General features: G+C 38.9%; 1 protein-coding gene across 13 annotated transcripts in view; it reads left to right on the top strand.

Annotated features, from left to right (window-relative positions):
* CLASP1 (cytoplasmic linker associated protein 1) overlaps positions 1–22,266 on the top strand; it is a 169,046-nt gene that overhangs the window by 112,544 nt on the left and 34,236 nt on the right. For 8 of the 13 annotated variants that reach the window (XM_046657659.1, XM_046657658.1, XM_046657661.1 and 5 more), the window contains 6 exons: positions 3,063–3,141; positions 4,206–4,349; positions 7,784–7,885; positions 11,274–11,417; positions 11,953–12,059; positions 21,010–21,160. In XM_046657659.1, the coding sequence (XP_046513615.1) occupies positions 3,063–3,141; positions 4,206–4,349; positions 7,784–7,885; positions 11,274–11,417; positions 11,953–12,059; positions 21,010–21,160 (727 nt within the window). The remainder of the gene's footprint in view (positions 1–3,062; positions 3,142–4,205; positions 4,350–7,783; positions 7,886–11,273; positions 11,418–11,952; positions 12,060–21,009; positions 21,161–22,266) is intronic. The other 5 variants (XM_046657665.1, XM_046657669.1, XM_046657671.1 and 2 more) reach the window with 1 other exon arrangement.

The raw sequence follows: 22,266 nt of genomic DNA, 5'->3' as shown, positions 1-22,266 counted from the left end.
ATGATGATATCTTCTATGTATGATGTAGGGTTCCCATTCATTCAGAAACAGTCTCTACTGATAATTCATTGGCTCAGAGATTGATATCACGCTTACTGTAGTTGTAACCCTTCTAGCTGTGATGAGAAAAGAAAAGCTGCCGAGACTCAGAGAAGTGTGAAAAGCTAACTGTATGCTGTCATTATTTAGAAACCTCTTAGCTGTTGCTTGGGCAATTGTAAGTCCTCAACATAGAAGTATTAGCATTAAGTGATCTCAAAAGACACTTTGCAATAATGTCTTGGTTGTGTTTTGGTGGAAGATAGAGGCGAATGTGCCAGATCAGTGACTTTTTAAAAGGATAAATAAATGACTCCTGGTCACTCAGAAAATTATCATCAGCGCAGTAACTTTTATATGACCCAGTTACTACAAACTGGAATATTACTAGGTATCATAGGATTTTCAGAATGGAAGGACGTTTCTCATTTTATTAGAAAGCAGAGATTTTGACTTGACTTGCCCAGAGTTCCATTCGCGTCAGTGGCGTTCTGGAAGCTAGAATCCAGGATTGCTGATCATTGCTCTGGTGCCTGTTCCTATTACTGCAGGCTGGCCTGTGGTCTTGCATCTTCCTCTCCTGCAGGAGAGTGTGGATAATATTAGTGCCTTTTCTTTCTTCTCTGGCTGCCTCTGCTGACAGCATACCCTGCCCTGCCATCAGCCCCGATGTGTGCATCTATTAGGTGTCTCTGACTTCCAAGCATGAGTTTGTTCCTCTACACTATAGTGCCAACTGTATTTCACTGCCATAGAATTTTATTATTCAAATAGATTTCCCTTTTCATTTTCAGTGAACTCAATGTAATATAGTATATTTGCAATAAGGCTTTCAAACACCGTTCCTCCTTTGGATGGTTAAGTTCAGTGGAATAAGGGAACATTCCTATACACCAGTATACCAATGGATTTGTAAAGGTTTAGCCAGGGGTTGACTAGAGGGGCTAGGCTGACCCAGCTGATAATAAATGAGTGAAGTAGATAGGAGAGAAGGTTATGTGATGGGCTGGAGAGCTGCAGTCAGTTGTGGCCATGTTGGGATGTGGGCCCAGTGTACCAGACTTTTCAATAAAGGTCAGCAATGTGGATTAAGGCAACACGTTTAAGGTTTCTTTTTAATGACACTTTGAAAGCCAAATCAAACATTTGTGAGCCAGACTTGGTTTATAGCTGGCTTGCTTTATTTAGGTGAATTTATGAATGGCAAGGTACATTTCAGATTTTTAGGGATGGTGGCAATATCTTATGTTTAAACTTTGGTGATTAAGGAAAACAATTCTGCCCTCATGTTAATTTTTCTGGATGCCTCTTTCCTTCAAGAATCCCATTCTTGGGGCCGGCCCTGTGGCTGAGTGGTTAAGTGCACGCACTCCTGTTTGGAGGCCCAGGGTTTCATTGGTTCGGATCCTGGGTGCAGACATGGCACCACTCATCAGGCCACGCTGAGGCAGCATCCCACATGTCACAACTAGAAGGACCCACAACTAAAATGTACAACTGTGTACTGGGGGGACTTGGGGAGAAAAAGCAGAAGAAAAGGAAAAAAGGAATCCCATCCTCAGTCGATTTGGTCTAAGTCGCTAAAGCATATTCCTTATTCCAATTTTCTCAGCAGCTGAGCTGTAGAGCTGCTTAAGCTTGTGGATTAGTCAGTGAGTATTGAGGGAGTCTCAGAGATGGCTGAGAGCTGTTCCTCAGGTAGTAGACCTGATTGTGAATCTGCCTGTTTCCTTTGCCTGTGCTTAACAGCAGGACACATTTCTAGGTTAAATACACCAGTCACTTAAATGTATTCTCCTTTCTCCCCTTGCTGTAGAAGAAAGGAGAAGCATTTTGTGTGTGGTTTGTTGACGTTGTTTCTTTAGTTTTTAGCCAGAATGAGTCACTTAAATCATGTATACTAGATTGTTGCTTCCAGAAGTGGTCCTCATAGCTTCCTGGATACAAATAGATGGGGGAGAAAAGGATGTGTTATTGGGTCAAGTTTACTTTTTATTAGTAATTATAATGATGGTAATACCAGTACCTAGTATGTGCAGTGCACTTTATATTTTTCTTGAATTATTTCGTTTAAATTTTATATCAGTCTTATCATTTTATAGATTTGATCCTGCATGCCTGTTCTTCTTGCTATAGTTTTATAGATTGGAAGAGTCTCTAAGAGAGTCCAAAGAAAGCAATGCAATCACTCAGCTTCAATTGTAATAGATGTTTAGATTGCATTATCTTTCTTGTTAGTAATGAAGGGTACGTCTGAGTTATCCACATGGGCTCCATTATGTGATTTGAAACTAATACTAGTAATTGCAGCATTTTAAGGGAGAGAGAACTGACCAAGAGCCCTCAGGGTTACTCATTTGGATCAAAGGTATGAGATGACTACGAGAAATGGGATCTGAACAGGCAAGAAATGGAGCAGGAGAGGGACTCCTAGGGCCCCAGGCTTCTGTGTCTGTTTTGTAGCTGGATGGGGAGATGCGGGATTTTTCTGACAGAGAATCCTACAGGCGCTCTTCTGTGGTGACTGTAGAAAACAGAGATCATAAGCAGTTACCCAGCTAGGACCAAGGAGGACAATGCAGTGAGCTTGAGCAAGGTCAGCTGTGAGCAGCCGAGTCAGCATGTAAAACTAAGATTTGGGAATTGGAAGTATTTTTTTGTGTGTAAGCAATATTCGTAAAGGTAGCTGGAGAGAAGATGAGCAGATCCCTAGCAGGCAGGTAGGAGTCTCTTCCCTAGTTTATTGCTTGCTCTTAATTTTTCAAATAGCACACTCAGGGTAAGTGTAGCATATGTTTTGGGACTTGTAACAAGATTTCTCTGTTTTCTAAATTTTCTGTATAATGTATATTACTTTAGTATTTAAATAAAATGAAAAGTACTGTTTAAAAAATGTGAACAGGCTTGCTTTTACTTACATTAGAGTAATCTACAACAGTATATTTTTGTTTCTTATATGGTTTTACATTGTTTTTTGTAGTAAATCTTTTAAAAACAGCACTTTTTTCTTTTTTTAAACCTAGGGACTCCTTTCCATTTGATCAACAATTTAACATTTTGATGAGATTTATTGTGGATCAAACACAAACTCCTAACCTCAAGGTTGGTAACTATTTGTCATTACAGTGCAACCTCTAGAAGTCAACTGTGCTGCAAATTTGCTTTTTTATACATGATTTATATTTGGCTATTATGAATAAATCTACTGTGAGCATTCTTTTACAACTCTTTATAGATGTGTTTCCATTTCTCTTCATTTAGTACCTAGTAGAGAAGTTGCTGGTTTATTGGGTAGGTTTATGTTTAACTTTATTTAAACTGCTCAGATGGTTGTACCATATTATATTCCTACCAGCAATGTATGGGAGCTCCAAGTGTTCCATATCCTTACCAACATTTGGGTATTATTACTATTTTTTACAATTAATATTTAAACTAGAAAATTCTGATGTGTTGAGAATAGGTATCTTATTGGAATGTTTTTAATATTAACATTCTAACACATGAAAATTAGTTATATATTTTTGAAACTCATACTTGTAATAACAAAACTAAATTTGAGGGAGGATGTGTGTCAATTTGAATTAGGTCATATACATCATCTATTGTTTGATTATTAACTTTTGTTGGAATTTTAGGATAGGCCCAATAAATAATTACCCTTTTCTCCTGAGGTCAAAACTACTTGAGACATCAATGGAGAAGTTAGGACAGAATATCAGCTTAATTACTGAAAATGCTACCTTGCAAGACATGACCTAGGGTGGCTAAAAAACAAAACTAAATACAGAGTTGTACTTGTGCCCCCTTCCCAGCTCCCCCACCCACAGTCAATGGCAGAGCTGGAAATCCCACAGCCTCCCCATGTGACTGCTGCCCTGTAGGTATCTTGCAGCATACGTGAATTGCAGAGCACGCCTTCTTTGCAGGCACGACAATCTAAAAATGAAGAGGATTAAGCTGCATGTCACTCTTCTTGTTCCCACATTTACCTGTCAGTTACTTCATGCTTTTTTCCTGATGGATGTTACTCCACATGGACACATAAATCCAGGAGAAAGGAGGTGTCCCCTGAGTAGTCTTTATTTTTCTCTGATCACTAGTTAAGAATTCTATTCAAAGATTCATAAAATTTGCTTAATGTTTATAATAATTGGATCTTTCAGGTCAAAGTTGCGATCCTGAAGTACATTGAGTCTCTTGCCAGGCAGATGGATCCGACAGATTTTGTAAACTCTAGTGAGACAAGGCTTGCTGTTTCTAGAATTATAACCTGGACAACAGAACCAAAGAGTTCAGACGTGAGAAAGGTATGTCCAAGAGAGCCAAAGTACAGCTTTAATTACAAACTGTCCTTAGGCATGTGTTAGAAAAAGAAATTTATTTAGAAAGATGCAAACCACCCCACGCAGCTACATGCAAGCCTTTATCACTCCTTTTCTCTGAAAACTAAGACTTTGCTTGTCTCCATTTCTTCTCTCTTCAGATCTTCCTAGTTCCAGTCTTTGAATATCAAAACGAAAATCTGAAATCTTATATGATCAGTTCATGGTTTTCTTAGGCATCTATTTTATATGTTTTTTAATGTGAAAGCACTAGTGGTGTAGTGTCTCTTACAAGGACATTGATTTTCCTTATATCAGTTTTGTGACATGTACTTTTGAAGATGGAATTGCAGATCTAAGGCCACCTGGCCATAAGGTCACTAATAGCAAAGTGTGGTTTAGAGTTTGTGAAGATATAATGAGTTCTTGAATTTAACAAGAGCAAAAAAACTTCTGATTATGTACCACACTTAGAACATATTCTCTTTGGTTTGGGGATTGAGGTGCAGAGGTAGAATTCCGATTTTTGAGACCCCCTAAAACCAAGGTGTTTGTTGTTTTATTGGTTTTTTAATTAGCTGAAGAGAAAGATTTGCTGCTTTCTTCTGAAATGGCACGTTGAGAGGCATATAACATAGTAAGGAGCACAGGATAGTTATCTCTATTACTAGGGAGCATTCCGCCTTAGGACAATTACGAAGATTAGTCAATATATATAAAGCATTTAATTGATTCCTGACACATTGTAAGTACACAAGTACAAGTTATTATTGTGTTTGGTGTTTCTGTTATTCTCTTCCTGTCAGTGTCATGTTCTTCTATGCTTGCGTTTCACACGTGACCATTATTCTTTTACTTTATATATAAACTAGCTAGCCTTTATAAAGTGCTTTTAAAAGCCAGATTTTTCAGTTCTGCTTTCAGACTAAAAGTACTTGATTTTGGTTATTTGTGTATAATCACGAACCTCCCATGTTTTTTCTGTACTGTAATACTCCTTCCACAGCCATGCCTACCAATGTAGTCCTTTGGCCTTGGAGCAGAGTTGATAATGTGGACCACTTGTGTCCAGGGAGGGAAGAAGGAACGGATGTTCCAAGCAGTAGTTAGCAAGGTTGGTATATTTCCAAGTGCAGATGAACACTTAGCTCCTCTAATGGAGCTCGAGCAGGGGAACCAGAGTTAGCTGAGAGATTTCTTTGGAAGGATCATAGTTGATATAGTTCTGGCATCCATTGTAGAGTAATAAACTAACTTGTCCAAGGTCAAAGGAACAAGGACAAATCTTATTAAACCACTCATTGAAAATTGTTGTTCTCATATTAACTAATATTTTTGATTCATGATCCTTTTTTAGAATTTCTCAACACTTATCAAAAGAGCATTTCATTGGCAACCTTTAATTTAACCATTAAGCCAGTTTTGGATTAGGGAGGTGCAGTGGGAGGTGGTTGAATGGTTTGTTTGATTTGAACTTCAGAAACAGATATTTCTGTTAGAATTTTCAAGGTCACATGATCAACCAAGAAATACAAAAGCCTTAAGTACGGCTTTCTATCTTTAGTCATAACATGTAAATGTGTGTATGTCTATGTATGTGCTTTTGTAATTGAATGTTACTTAAGTTTTCCCTCCTGTGGGGCTGAAATATATTTTAGACATGCACATTACTATGATTGGGGCCTGTATGGGAGCGACTAACTTTGATCATATTTGTCCACTTTCTTTGGACATGCACATTAATGCACTAAAGATACCCTTACCTGTCTATTTTAAATAATCTTTCATTTGCAGAGTTATTAAAATTTTCTATCAGGTGCTAGGGAAATCTTGATGATTTAAAAGCAGTTTGTGATCATGAAACAAGTTCTCTGGGTGGGGTCCTGCTTTAATTTCTTAAGAGTTGGCTGAGGTATTTTCTAAATACTAGAAGAGCCCATCAGTCAGAAATCCATGCAGTAAATTCTCACATTAGCCCCATCCCTGGAGACTATGAATTTTATGCAAACAATACTTGGGGAGTTTGCAGATAGTGTAATTCATTCTCCCTATCTATGTGATCACATTTGGGAAATCACTTTAGAAACACTTTAAGCTGCTAAAACTCTGATTTGTTGACTTTAGCATTTTAATAGTTTGTTTCCCTTTTTATCTCAGTGTTTTTGGGTGTTTCATATTGGAGAGAGACGGGTATTTAAATATTTAAGATGTTTTGAAAAGGAGGGAAGAAGCACAAGCGAAACCAGAACACAAGCCAGTCACCAGTGAAGTGTGCTCACCAGGCTGAAACTGATGGGGCCTGGATGGAAAAGCCGCACCGGGCTGTCACTGGCTTGCTTTATTCCAGAAGGAAGCTTTCTCATTTTCTAAGTGTGGGAGTTCTGACTAGTGTTGCTCAAACGAAAACAGAAGTCCACTAGACCTTTCTTAATGCACTGTGTTTGTGTTAAGATAATGTATCAATGGTAGAAAGTTTGACCTCTATTTGACTGCTACCCTCTGCCACTTGTTTAGCAGTGTGAGCAAGTAATTTAACCTGTGAATTCTTGTTTATTATTTGTAAGATGAGAAGAGTAACACTTGCCTCAAGCATTGTTAGGAGGACTAATTGCAATAAAGTATATAAAAATATAGGTAAACATTACTTCCTTTGCTGTTGTAGCTCCTGCTATTATTGTTTTGAAGGCTGTTTTGGTTTTGCTCTGCTGCTCTTGGTGGAATAAATTGCGAACCAAATTTTTTCCAGTATTAGGAAATTTTTTTCCCACCAATCAAAAGGAATGTGGTAATGACAATGGAATTTTTAATGGTATATTTATGTTTTTAGGATCAGAGTCCCTGTATGTTTGCTGCTTCTATGTGATTCTCTAACATTTAGCACCTGCTTTTGTCAGGTGAAATAATAGATTTAGCCTCCAAATGTTGTTTTGAGAAATGTAGGAAATGAAGACCTGGCAGAAAAAACCTAGAAAGTATAAAGATGTTGTTGCCTGGATCAGGAAAGTATATAAATAGCCTTCAGAAGTTGAAATTTCTAATTGAAAAATCTCTGATTATAGATAGGCAGCATGGCCTAATCTAAAAGCTAAGAATTTTTTCATCAAATAAGATTTGAATCTCAGCTTAACTATGCCTGTGTTTTTCAAGTCTCGTTTTGACTTCTTTGATCTTCCATTTCATCACATAAAGCAAGAATACGACTATTTCCAGGAATGGTTATGATTATTAAGGTCCTAGCACATGATTGAGGTTTGAAACTGGTAGTTACTATTACTTATTATTAGCATTCTTAGTTTTAGAGTATGTTTACCTAGACGGCTTCATAAAAGAATCCAAACACTTCTACAGCTTACAAATAACCATGGTTTAAGTACTTGCTTCTTCCTCTGATCAAATCCTCCACCTTTCCTGTTTGTCAGTCCCCGCTTCAGCGTAGTCGAGTAGGTGAGGATTTCCCCACTAGGGCAGCTTCATCCTGCTCTGGGCCTGGAGAAGGAAACTTGGAAGAAAATTGTAAACAGGTAGATTTAAAACTGTGTACTGATTTGAAAAAAGACACTTCGCTGTTTGCATTTTAGATTATTAATACTGATTACCCTTGTGAAGACACTGAGATTTTGAAGAACCTAAAATTAATATACTACTACGTGAGTGTATGTGTATGTGCCTGTGAAAATGTTTGTGTTTTGGTATGTTTTATGATTAACTACCTTCTCAAAGAAATAGCCATGTTGAGTGTAGACCTTTACCATATTTTAATGGAATACTGAATGAAGGAAAGATACTAAATAAATTCTAAGGTTTTGAAATACCTTCTCTTTGGTGATTTTCTAAAGCAATGCTAATGGCAATCTGAAGGGAGCGGTGATAGTTGTTTAATAGATTAGAAACGCCTCTTCCTTGGAAATTTTAAGTTTTCCCCAATTAATACCGTCACTGAAGCATATGTCAAAGCTTTCCGATCTCCTGTCCAGAAGAATTCTTTTCTGCTGTAAGCTACGCAGCATTCAAAGCAGTCAGTCGCCTTGGGAGTTCTTTTCAGGCAGTAGCAGTAAGGTTTGAAGAACCTTCTACTTTTACTCTCATCCCCCAAATCCTACTATAGGGGCATGAGTGGGAATCATTTCATTTTAAACTGCCGTTTGATCTTTAAGAGACACTGCCCCAGAGTGTCCGTTAACAAAAGTCAGCAGTGCTTGAGAGGTGTTTGGCTGGCTGGCTGGGGCCTACCTCTCGTGGAAGGCAGGGGTTCACAGATGGGACTAGAGCAGTGCACTCTCCACTTTTGATTCGTTATTGAATGTGACCTATGCCCCATGCTTTTTAAATGAATTTATCCATCCCATGCCCATATTTGGAATTATTCCTTCAATGAGAGCATGTTGATGGTAATGATAAACATGACCCAGTTTTCTTTCTTGCTTGGATTCTAGTATTCTGACTTCTCACTAACACTGAGGGTTGTAGATAAATATTTTAGGATCGATCATAACAGTCTCATTCCTTTTAATACTTTAATGTAAAACCTTTTTAAGATAATATATTCAAATGATATTCCTGTCCATATTTGGAGCTTGAATCTCATTAGAAAAAGATTTTACTTTGAAAACAGCTTTAAACCAAAGGATGACTTCTGAAAACTGTATAAAATCATTTCTATTTTGGAATATGTAAGAATAGATTATTTATATTTATAAATCACACGTGTACCATCTGTCCAGCTAGTTATATCTTCAAAATTCCCTTTCTGTTTGATTTTTTAAATCAAAATTCAACTTTAGGATTATTGAGAGAAGGTCCTTTAGTGGGTTAGAAGTTAAAGTCTATGACACTTTGTTTTCCCATATGACTAAAAGTCACCAATGTTAAGTAGCCATGAATTAACACAGTTTCCAGGCTTTTAAATAAAGACAGTGGCACATTTCATGTAAAAATATACTATTCAAAATGTAATGGTACATTTTATAATTTACAAATGCTATTTTCAATCAACAAGAAATAAATGCCTAAACTTTCTTATTCAATTGGCAACATTGATTTTTTTCCCCCCTGCTAAAACTCAAGTCTGCTGCTTTCTTTCTCTTTGAAGTGCAGGTTTTTTGCATGCATTTTTCTAACATCTAATAAAATGGTTTTTAAAATGCACAGGTTACTTTGCATGATTTTTTGAATTTGCTCATATACAAATACACAAATCATGTTCATAGTATGTTAAATTGGTGATAAAATTGATTCCTTCAGATAATGATTTATTAAGAATGATCAATAATGAAAAATGTTTCTTGTCTGTGCCATGAAAGCATACCTGGCCCCTTGTGATTTAATTTAGATGAGAAGGCTACTAATGACTATATTTGGAGGTTAAGGGAAAAAAAGTACGATTCTTTTGCCCAATGCTATGCTTAATGAAAGCATTTGACATGTTGAAGACGTAATTTTTGATTATATAAAAAAACTCAACTGATATTTTAAATTTCATAATTAATTGTTACTTTTGGTTAAATACATTTGAGTTTTTTTCCTTCTCCAGGCACAAATAGTACTTTTGTCTTAACTGGACCTAGAATTAATTTTAACATTGTAAAACCATTGAAATATTTTGTGGTGTTTATTTGTAAAGAATTTCTCAGCAAGTATGTTTTTTGTAATATTCTCTATCAGGCAAAAAGTTTTCAGAGTAATTACTGCAATCCTAAAAATTAGAGTCTCTGGAAAAATAAATATATGTTTTTAGTCAAAAGATTTTCATAATGTGTTTTCCTTTCTTTTGACCCTTAGAAATATATAAGAAATGCCAGTTAGTAGTTAACTAAAATTTCCTTTTGGCATAGTTTTTCTAAATGAAGGCCCCTGTAACTAATTCCTCAGGCATAGTTTTTTAAGCTTGGATTGCCTGCCACTCCATTAGTACCATAGAAAGCACGTAACTTGCTGAAGGAGACTGAGTCTCATTTGGCTCCTATTGCTTCAGCTAATTGCTTTTCCCACCTTCCTGCTACAGTGGTTACAAGCAGTCCTGCAGTGTGTTTTCTCAATTCATAAAGAAAAGTAGAATGTTTTCCAAAAGACAGAAGAGTAAGTTTTTAATTTGTACCACGTAAGTCTGGTTTGCTTCCCAAAGATTTTCTCTCTCCTTGATTCTTAGATGTAAAAGGAGGAGTTTTTCAAATGTATTTAAACTCTGTCTTTTTCTTGTATTTCTCAGTTATTAGGAGTGAGGCTGAGGAAAAGTGATTTCTCAAGATAACCCAGCTCATTTAGAAACTTGTTCTTTCCAGGGTACACTGGGAGCCCTGTCCAGTTCTGACTTATTAGAATGAAAGATTTAATTTTAAAAGGCATAAGACTTCATGCCTTTTAAAATTTTTTATTGTTTCATTTACATATTTACCAGCTTTGTTCCTAGTGCTAGACAACACAGGACAAGTTACAGGAGTTTACTGTAGCTGTGCTCTGGAAATCCGAGGCCAGGGCCTTAGGGTAAAACCAGGGCTTACTTTCCAGATTGAACTCATTTATATTTATAATTGATGATATTATTTTCTCCAGATGCTTTTTGTTTTCGTTTTTTATGGCAAAGATGTTCTCTTTTTATTTCACTCACACAAAAATGTTTTCTTTTAAAAATAACTTGAGGGGCTGGCCCCGTGGCCGATTGGTTAAGTTCGCGCGCTCCGCTGCAGGCGGCCCAGTGTTTCGTGGGTTCAAATCCTCGGCGGGGACATGGCGTACCACATGCCACAACCAGAAGGACCCACAACGAAGAATATACACCTATGTATAGGGGGGCTTTGGGGAGAAAAAGGAAAAAATAAAAAAAATGAATCTTTAAAAATAACTTGATTGAACATTTTGACCAAGGTATGCTATTGTACATTAACAAAAATTAATTGTGCCTTCTTTTTCTAGGCAGCGCAAATTGTGCTAATCTCTCTGTTTGAATTGAATACTCCTGAATTTACCATGTTACTTGGTGCCTTGCCAAAAACATTCCAGGATGGTGCCACCAAACTCCTGCATAACCACCTCAAGAATTCCAGTAACACCAGTGTGGTGAGTGCTCACGATTGGTGCCTCTGATCTGATCATGACTTCAGCTTGTCCCTTATCTAGAACTTGCTCTAATAGAGTAGCAGGTATTTTGTTCTCTTTTAGTAGACTGTGGAGTCTCAAGGGTGGGGGCCATGTCTGATCCTGCCATATTCCCAACGAATGAATGAACCTGGTCTTTAAATATGGCCTTTTTCTTTAATTAGGTTGTTTAATCAGTTAAATTTTTACTAGGCTATTTAGTCAGTCAGTCATTGAGTTACTTATTTTGTTCATACTGTAAAGATGCAAATGCTTGATTGTATCTGTTTCTGTAGCACAACTGACATCATTCATTCAGCTTCAGGAATGCCTATATGACAGTTACCCATATTTGGTTTATAGGTACTTAAAATTGGCCTTATAATTCTGAAAAAAATCACCCTCACTGTGCAAATTCTGCCCGTTTATTAACATGTGGGTTAAAAGGCTAAGGGAAAGGTGAAGCTATTCTATAGTTAGCCCTTGAATAATGATGCTGCTTCTGCCTTCACCCCAGGGCTCTCCGAGCAATACAATTGGCCGGACTCCCTCCCGACACACCAGCAGCAGGACTAGCCCCCTGACCTCACCCACCAACTGTTCCCATGGGGGCTTGTCTCCAAGGTAATGCCATTTCAACAGAAATGAAGAAACTAAAGCACCTGAATGTCTAGCCTATTTCTAGATGTTTAGACCTAGCTTAATACCAAAAAGTATTTGGGTATCAGGAGACCATGGGTTCTAGTCTCCACCCACATCTTAACTGTATAATCTTGGGCAAAGTGGTTAACTTCTTTGGTGAAATGAGTGGTTGGTGCTGAATGTTCTGTGAGATTCTTCCAGCTCTAAACACTTTCTAGTACCATAAACATTTTAAAGCTAAAAGTTAAATTTAGTACTGTTTCACATAGAAACCTTTTAGAAACTCATCACCTAGTCCATGAGTGAGAGGATCACCTGAAAGTATTTAGTCATCTAAATAAATCCTTTATAGTCAGTCACACATAGTCTGGGGTAGTTTTCCAACCAAGTGGCCATTCCAAGCATAGTTACTACCATTATGGGCTCACGTTTGAAGCAGAATGCTGCTCTGGAAGGAGTGATTAAGAATCTGAGAACTAAAATTGGATCAGCATTTTCAGACTCTTGTTGGGACCATGTGAACATTGGTATTATAGAGTCTGACGCAGTGACTTTAAAAGAGAAAATGCTCTGTCTTGAGATCTTTAAATAGCACTTTCCATCTGGCCAGAGCCTTTAGAAGTCTCTATATTATGGCTTTAGTGACCCCCCCCCGGCATGTGCTGGAGTCCCCCATGGCCTCACTCAGAGTAGTGGCCCTGTTGCCAGGCTTTTTAGGAAAAAGCCAGTGCCTGAACCTGTAAGGGTTATCTGTGCTGTGTTTATCTACAAGAAGTCCAGATCTTCGGACTGGAATAAGGGGGCTGTATCTTAAAGGTTGCTAACACCAAGATCTTAAAATTATAAGGAAACACTGCAAGTATGCCATTTTCCTTTTAAGGGTTGCTTCTTTAGTAGGAAGCTGTCAAAACGTAAGTGCCTTTAAATTGAGATTTTTCAAAGATCAAGTCTCCCAAACTCCTTCCTCCTTACAACTGAAGTTCTCTACAGTTCCTCAAGTTATTGTATAAATATTTTGGAACATAACAAATTTGTATTTTCCTCTTTGTGAAACAGAGTATTTTGTATACTTACAGTATTCTACTGTTTATATTGCCTTATGTTTAATGCCCCTAAGGGCCCCTGGTTCTGTATTTAGGTAGAATGAAATGCGGTGTTTTGTCCCCAGATTTGGTCTGTGTTGTCATCATTTCAGCAGTCTATTATAATTAGATAATTGAGACCAGGAACTAATAAAAATATATCCTACTTTCCCCAGGTGTGACTTAGGCTCAGCCAACTATTTTTTAATGTTAACATCTGTATCTAAAGTATATGGTTTGTCTTAAATGACCAGGGTCCAGTGTTGACAGTAAAGTCAGAGTTCTCTTGGTGGCGGAGAATTTTATGGAAAACTTATATTCTCTGTAAATTGTTGCTTTTGACTAGAAATGATTCTCCTATGATATTAATTGGGAAATCTGTTCTTCCATGATATATAGTTCATACTTCTTATCTTTTAGTTATTTCATTAGGGTGGCACATTCTTTAGGTAATAAGCAAAACGGTAAAACTCAAATTAAGGTATTTTATTGTTACATGTGCTTAATAGTATAAGTAAAAGAATTGGTGGGGGCTGCTAACCATCAGAGCTAACAATTGGCTAGGTATTAATCTTCATGGATCCCCAAATTATTAAAATTTTTAATTTATTTTTCCAGGTTACCATTCATTCTTAATTGGCCTGATCTTAATTTTTACTGTTAGGGTTACGGGTCAGTGAAAGAAATGAAGAGATTGATTTTTAAATATTAAAGCGTGGCCCAAATAGTTTCTCGTCAACAAATTCTTCTTTAGGGAATTATTTGGTTATATAGTGTAAAAAAAAAAAAATGTGCCCTCAATCATTGCATGGCTAGCCAGATGGCCTTAACCAATTTGAGCTCAATAGGAAAAATGATTTTTCTCACAACTAAAATTATCCAGAAGTAGGAAAAACTGCTTCATGTCATCATATCACTAGAGAAGTATTCAAATAGGCTACATACTTTCTACCAGGAAAATTATAAAAGAAATGAACTCTTGCACTAAGTAGGAGAATGGACTAGGCTACCACATTCTAAGGCAATAGACGAGTTCTGTTCTATCTCATCTTAGCTGTTTTTCTGAGCAATGCTCTTGAAATATTTATTTTCTGCGACCTGCCATTCTTTTGAATTATCTTGACCATATGGTGTTAGCTTTTTATTCCTTTTTTTTTTTTTGAGGAAGATTAGCCCTGAGCTAACATTTGCTGCCAGTCCTTTTCTTTTTGCTGAGGAAGACTGGCCCTGAACTAACATCCATGCCCACCTTCCTCTACTTTATATATGGGACGCCTACCACAGCATGGCGTGCCAAGCGGTGCCATGTCTGCACCTGGGATCCAAACTGGCAAACCTCTGTCCACCGAAGCGGAACATGCAAACTTAACCGCTGCACCACTGGGCCGGCCCCTAGCTTTTTATTCTTAAGGGGAAAAGTTACTACCAATGATTTGGTTTTTAGTCTAATTTTGAGTATCAAAATGAACTAATTTTTTTTAGTCCAAAAATTGTACACTTGGATCATGGTGGTGATAAGGAAATATTCTAAAATGAACAAATCTAATTTGATAGCTCTTAAAAAAAATCACTAGTGAGGAAGTCATTTTTATCAACTCAGTAGTTTTAGAGAAGCTGAAGCTAACAGGTTAAACTTTGTGAAACCTCCCATTAATTGTTTCTGTGTGAGGGAAGCATTACTGCTTATCCCTACCTAGGAAACAAATACTACTGATTTTTTGGAGAGGAGATTTATGACCTGGAGTTTTTCAGCATTAAACGCATATTTATATTTTAGCTCATTTTACCCAGCACGATTTATGTTAAATGAAAAACAGAGTTGTAAGGGGTTTCAGAAATCACTTCAAGTCTGTTCCCTTTCAGTTAAATAAGTATGTGGCAGTCCTCACTCTGGTCTGCTGTACGTTCTTGGCAAACATGTAGAGCAGAATGGCACTAAATAGTAACCTCTGTTCCCCTAGCAATGAAAGGTGATTTTAGGTAGATTTTACATTCATCCGTCAGAGGGTCCAGAGTGTCCATAGAGTCAAAGTGGGGATTCACTGGAAGACCTAGCCTCCTGCGGGGAGGTGGTGGTGCCCCTGCTTTGTCCTCTGCCTGTTAGCAGAGCTCCAGCCTGAGGTGGTCACCCGTATTCTTCTTGTACCCCCGCCCCCGACTCAGTGTGTGACTTCGAGAAGGTCTTTGGGCCCTTCTCTGGCGCAGTGACCTCTCATCTCCACACTTTATTTTCCTTTCAAAATGGAGCCGTATCTGCCCTCGGGTGGAGACTAGCTCTGTCCATCCTGCTCTTAGAACTATGATGAATGCAGGGCTGCTCGCCAGGAGCACTGTCTGTGATGCGCAGACTCTGCCCTGTGGCCTCACCTCACATTTCCAGCCAGCTCAGCTCACCCTTTTCCCCATGTCTCTGGTTCTTTTGAATTGCAACAGTTGTTAGAACTCTCTGTCAGAGTCTCTCCAAGCCCAGGTCACTTAGTAACATTTGCAAAGTGAAGAGGAATACCTGTGTTCTCAGATGAATTTTAATTCTCTTATCAGGTGATATGAGCAGAGGAATTAGATTTTTGGTTGCCCCCCTCTCTGAACGGGCCAGCTGAGACTTGACGCCCTTGCCCTCTAGTGGTGGTGTTATTCTTCCAGAAGAAAATTGTGTGTGGCAGCCTCTGAACTCCATGTGATTGGATCCTGGCCTCAGGGAGTGCATTGCCCCTTGCTGGAGTGCTCTGGTCAGAGTGGCATGTTCTCTGAGTCTTTCTGCTGTAGTCCCGTTGGTCCCATTTGAACTAAGGCCCATAATTACTTCTTTGTTTCTTTCTAAAATAATTGATTGCATTATCTGAAACTGAACATTCATATTTTTGTGTGTATAAGTGCTTATAATGTCCTTCCAAATGCAGACACACACATGCTCTTCACTTGGAATCTCATGTGATTTAAAAATGTGAATGCGTGATTGAGACGGAAAGGAATAGTCCTACTGAGGACCAAATTGTAACACAAAATTTGTTCTTTTTCCTGTATGGTGAACTATTAATTTTGTTCCAATTAGTTTTGATAAAACTTGGTCAAGGAAAGAGGAGACCATAGGACACTGAGAATGTAGTGTCTTCCTCTCCCCTTGCTCCCCCCCTCCCCTTTGCCTTTTTCTGTTTCTCTTTCTGATTTTCCTCTCTGATCACTACAGTCGGTTATGGGGTTGGAGTGCCGATGGGTTATCGAAGCACCCACCTCCCTTTTCTCAGCCTAACTCCATTCCCACCGCTCCCTCCCACAAGACTCTCAGGCGCTCTTACTCTCCCAGGTAACAAGCTACCTGTTAAACTTGTCTGAGGTGTCACAATATTATTGCATTTCCAAGGTCGTCTCAGGTCTTTTGGAAAGCCTCTCAGCGGCCGCCAGTGTGGTCCCCGCTTTGGCTTAGACTAGCAGGAGTAGACCCTTGGTGAGAAGTGTGAGCAGATGTGTGATCTTTGTTGAACCTCACAAGTACAGCTCCTACTGTGCCACGAGGGCAGATGACAAAATTCATCACCATTTACTGCCGCGGGCCTTGCGGCGCACTGGAGTGCTCAGCCCCCAGAAGGTGCTCAGGCAATGCCAAGCAGTCAGGGCAGGCCGTGGTGAGCGTGGTTTCCTTAGCATTCTTCTTAGATGGAAAAGATGTTTCCACTGAGAAGCAAATGAGACCTGTTCTTTCCCAAACTGCACCTGTAGCTCTCAGTCCTGCTGTTGATTGTCTGGACTGGTTTCTTTCATAATGTACTGTCATATGGTGACAGCCTGAGGACACACAGATCCAGAAAGGAAGGCCCGAGAAGTGCATTCACTGGTACGCCTCAGTAAAGATGCCTGCGCTCTAGGCAGGAGAGCTGCCGGTGTCCTCACGAGCCCCTGGTTGAATGAGTCTGGAAGAAGGGGGGGGGGGGCTTCCTTCAGATGCGAAGAGAAATGGTAACTGCAAGTATTCCTCCAGGGTCCACGTATTCCTACAGATACCTGTCTGTGGATCGCTTAGGTATTTTTTATGAAGAAAGATCCAAAGATCAGAGAACCCCTTCCCTAGTAGTGTGCAGTCACATAAGCTGAGCATGGGGCAGTCCAGCTGTCTTTGTGCTGTGGGACATGGGTTTATACCCTCTGTGATAGGACAAGGGTAAACACAAAGCAAAATAAAGTCTGTTACTTTTGAGTGCTTCATAGATAGCTTTTGCACAGAAGATTCACATTCCTGCTTTTGTATCCTCAACATAGCACAACTTTGCATAGTAAACAGGTCAGCTAAATGTTTCAACAACATCTTCTGAAACTCTTACAGCCCTAAAAGTAACCTCTAAAGTGTACAGAGAATCGGATAATGACTGTTTCTAGATACACAAGGTTAGGGCAAGGGCACACCGACAGTGAGACAGCTGCTCTCGTCAGTGTTAATAAAGCATGTCACTACACTTTCTTTTTTTTCTCTATTTCTCTTTCTTTCTTTTAAAGCTTAGCTATCCTTCATAGTATAAGACCAGTTTATTGCCTGTCTCCCAGTATAAAGACGTGTGTGCCCTAATGGGCAGTAAGCTTCACCCCCAGCCAGTCTTCTCATCCAGCCATCCAGACTGCCCTCCAGAGGACATTCCCTTCCCAATATTGTCTTTCACATCTGTGCCCAATAATGTAGCTAATGCTTAATGAACACCTGTGACTTCTGTTAACCATCAGAGAGAGTTGACTAGAGACTTCTACATTTAGGAAACCTATCAGTTACATAAAACTAAGAAGGAATCTATGTCTGTCTCTTTGCCAAAACCCTATTAATTTCATAACAAGGAACCTTTTTCCTTATTCCATACCTAGTATCTTTTCCCTGCAAAACGACAAAGAACAAAATCTCAGAAGGCAAACTTGTGTCTCGAGTTTCTCTTTTCTTGGAGACCTGACCTCGTGTACCTCTCCACCCACGGTGCGGATCCTTTACAACAGGGCAGGTCCAGAGCTTGCTTCTGCTTCAGTGTTGGGTGACACAGCCTGAACTTAAGTCAGTGAATATTGACCAATTGAGCAACTCTTCCTAATCTAAAGAATCCTAAGGAAACTTTTCTGGAGTCTAATCATAGTGTTTACAGATGACCAGGACCTGGCCTTTAACCTGGGGATAATGTCTGAGCTAAAACAAGACAGAGTGTGGGGCAGGTGACAGACTGGAGTGGACCTGACCAAGTCTCTTCTCAGTGAAGCTGTTGCGTCCCTCTTGCTGCTCCCTTATGTTTTACTTGTCGGGACGGGGACCATGGTATCTGTGATTCCCCAGTGACAGCGTTCATGGGAATTTCTTTTTTCTCTACAAAGTGAGGACTCAGGTATTATTTGAAAAAGACAATTGCCGAAACATGAAATAGCAAAGAAAGTAGCGTTACCTATTTCCTGTTAGAGGAAAGCAATGATGTCTCTCACCTGAAGCTCACAGTTTTAGCTTCGTACCAAGGAGATACTTCAAACCTGAAGCTAGTGAGTCTAATAAAAGAAGTGTCACCACAGATTCTACTTGGTTACTACGTATGTGTGCCCCTAAATTGGAAGTCTGAGTTGGTTTATTGATTGAAAGTAAGGAGGAGGAACATGAACTGGCAGAATCCTTTATTTTCTTATTTTAAAAAGAGGCTACTATAATACTAAAGTTATGTGAACTTAAGTGAAATATTTTAAGAAAGTTTAGGTTAAGAATAATGAGATGAATTAAGTGAAAGCTAACGTTATCTGAAGCGACATATGGAAAATAATATTGTGACATCCCTTAAAAAGCTCAACGTTCCGCCAGACTCCTCTTGTCCATCCCATCATTCTTTCATTTTTAAATTTTCCTTTTGCATGGGCTATGCTATTATTTTTGGTTGTTGTGATTAAAAGTATTTTAAGGCATCTTTTTACATCTTGTATACATATTTTTTGTTTGAGTCATACTCAGTTTTTGTATATAAAAAATAGTGTACTGGCCAGATGTATAAATGCCTTTGTTCATACGTGAGCTGCTGTTGTGCTGTTCTGGAAAGGCGCGGCAGGGAGCCCGTGTGTTCCTCAGTCATGCTTCCTTCACATTAAAGGGATATTGCCTCATAGACAGATAACCTTATGAACCTAGAGGGGGTTAAAATCTTGGATTCTGTTGAAGTTTTTTATTCCATGTCCTGTCAGCATATACATGAAATTTTAGCTGTAAACGTGTTCTAGTCCACATTTCTTTTTGTTTGATGCCAGAGCCAGTCTTTGAGCTGGCATGTATTTTTGTGAACTTTCCAAGTACAGTGGGGGTGTGTATTTTCTTTTATTCATCAGAAAAGAAGAATGGGTTCTATCTGAACCAGTTTTGAAATTTTAGGCAAATAGCTTTCATCTCTGAGAATGAGTTCCGATCTCGTGTTCTAGCAGAACCTCCAACCTTAGAAAACACTTGGGTCGTTGCAGCCTCAAGCCAGTAGAGGTCTGGCTACTCCAAGTGAGAACTGTCCAAATCTCATCCACCCTTAAAACCTTAAAAAAAAAAAGTTGGGGGAGGAGGCTTTATAAATATGATTTGTTTTTAAGTTACAGGAAGCTTAACTCTAGTGAGAATGTACAGCGTTGATGCATTGATTGTGTTGCCCCTAGTAGGAGTTCCTGCCAATGAGTGCCTACTTTCAGTTAATTCTCTTCTGAAAACGGAAGGATTGCTTTGCTTTAGTCCTTAATAATGTTGAGTGCCTACTTACATACAGCCAAGGATTCTTTGAGTGGCCCCAGCAATCCTCAGTATAGCTCAAGACTTTCTGCAGGTTAAAGTAGACCAACTCATCTGATCTTTTCTTGAAACAAGTAACATTTAAACTAGGTTACAGTTTTTGACTTGCCTTTGGTTTACTTTTGCTCCATGTTTTGCTTTCTTTATACTAGTGTATCAACTCCCTGCTTTTTTCTCTGATATTCTTAGCGAGGGACAGTGATAGTTTTTGTTCTTAGGATCTTCTGTCTGTTTCAGTGCACTTTTCAGACATATAAAGGCCACTTGTTGATACTGTATTACACCGAAAGGCTATTTAGGATTTTTGCTTTGTTTCATGTTTTACTATGCTAAATGTCTAAAAGGACAACAATTGATGTCACTTTTCTGTAAAGGACAAATATTTCTTGCTTTTTGAAGTGCTTTTAGACACCCATCTAGGAATATAACTCATCTTTATAAGATCTGCTTTTCTTATAAAACTCCAAATAGAAGCATCTAGAAGAGTTTGATATTCACAGCAACTTCCTGGGTTAGATGACATGAGAGACTTTCAAGCACCCATTGGCAGAGTAGATCTGACTCTGAGTGAGTCATTTTTGGTATAGGTTTTTATTTGATAAGTTTCAGATACTGGTAAACATAATCCAGTCTCTTGAAGTCATTTCCTTTGCTCATGTGAAATTTGTCTGTAATACTCGCTTTATTCTGAAGTGCCCATTCATCTTAATTTCTTTGTACATTTGAGACCAGTAACAACCAGGCTCCTTTTTTTCATCTTCAGGATACTGAAAGTTATTTTCTCACTTTCATTACTTCATACGTTGTCACCGTTGTCACTCTTTGAGTTCTTGTATTCTCGTGGTCATTGTTGTTTCCCACTGGTTCTTACTAAGTGCTGGTGTGATGTGCTTGGGACCAGATCTGACAAGAAAGATGTAGAATTGTCCAGTGGTGGTGCTCTAACAAAAGATGTCTCCTTTTCATTCCAAATCTCCTAAAGAAGCAAAACTATATCTTACTCTAAATTATTAGAAGTAGTTTATGCCCATACCTCAATTTTATGTATATGCCTCAATTTAAGAAATAAAATGTGTTTGATCTTTAGCATGCTGGACTATGATACAGAGAACCTGAACTCTGAAGAAATCTACAGTTCTTTGCGTGGAGTTACAGAAGCCATTGAAAAGTTTAGTTTTCGAAGCCAAGAGGATCTGAATGAGCCAATTAAACGAGATGGCAAAAAGGACTGTGATATTGTAAGTATCCCCAGGCTAAATTAAGTGATAATTCTGAATACTAACCACTGTGATTACTTGGCTTCATCATTATTTTTATCTTGTAGTTAGAATAGTATTATTTTTAAGAGACTCAAGGCAATTTTATAAAGTTTTGAATAATCCTCGCTATCTTTGTGAAGAATGTTAAATACCTTTGTTCTCAGTTTGATTTCGTTTATCCTGGACATATTTTTGTTCCTGTGATGTGATAAAAATAGTGAGCCTGAATCAGACACCTGCGTGGCTCTCTGGGAGCTCGAGTCTCATGCAGAGGCAGGCAGATTAGTGGGAAATTGTGGTGTGGTGGGAATGGTCAGGGCTTCACCCTAAGGAGACCTGCTGGGCTCGTCTTGGTGCTCAGGAAAGATCTGCAGAAGAGATGGTTCCACCCTCCGAGCTGAAGCATGAAGGTCCATATGAGTTTGTCAGGTCAAGCAGGAGGTTGTAGTCAGAGAAGGGGACCTGTGAGAAGGGAGAGAGATGGGAATGGGCGCAGTATGATTTCTTGTTGGGAATGGCCGAAGTGGAGAGGGCTTGTATGTCGTGTTATTGGGGAGCTTTTGGTGAAGAGGCTGTAGAGGTTGGCTCAGGAAGGGCACTCACACCAGAGGAATTTCCAGCCAATGTCTTGACTTTACTGTGGGGTCACTAGAGACTCTGAGGGATTTTTAACCAGGGAAGAGGCATGGTCACAGTTACATTTTAGAAAGATGACTGTCAATCTGAGCTGGAGAATGATTCCAGAGGAAGTTGGGTTGGGTAGGGCATGAGCAGAAATAGAAGAGTCAGAAGTCTCTGGCTAGGACTGTTGAGTAGGTGCTGGTGCAGTTCAGTGAGGTAATAGCATAGAAGGAGAAAAAAGTGCCTCTTAACCCCTCTGGAACATCATGAATTCAGTTTTGAATATATGTGACTTGCAAGACCTGTGGCATGTCCAAGCAAACAAGAGTGAAATAAGCGAGACACAGAAAGACAAATATTCCATGATTCCACTTAAAGTGGTCAGATTCATAGAGATGCAAAGTAGAATATAGGTTACCAGAACTGGGAGGGTTGGGGAGTTATAATTAATGGGTACAGAGTTT

Source organism: Equus quagga, chromosome 4, assembly GCF_021613505.1.
Source record: "Equus quagga isolate Etosha38 chromosome 4, UCLA_HA_Equagga_1.0, whole genome shotgun sequence".
Classification (NCBI taxonomy): domain Eukaryota; kingdom Metazoa; phylum Chordata; class Mammalia; order Perissodactyla; family Equidae; genus Equus; species Equus quagga.
The sequence above is the reverse complement of the archived record's forward strand: the minus strand, read 5'-3'. Positions and strand labels throughout refer to the sequence as shown.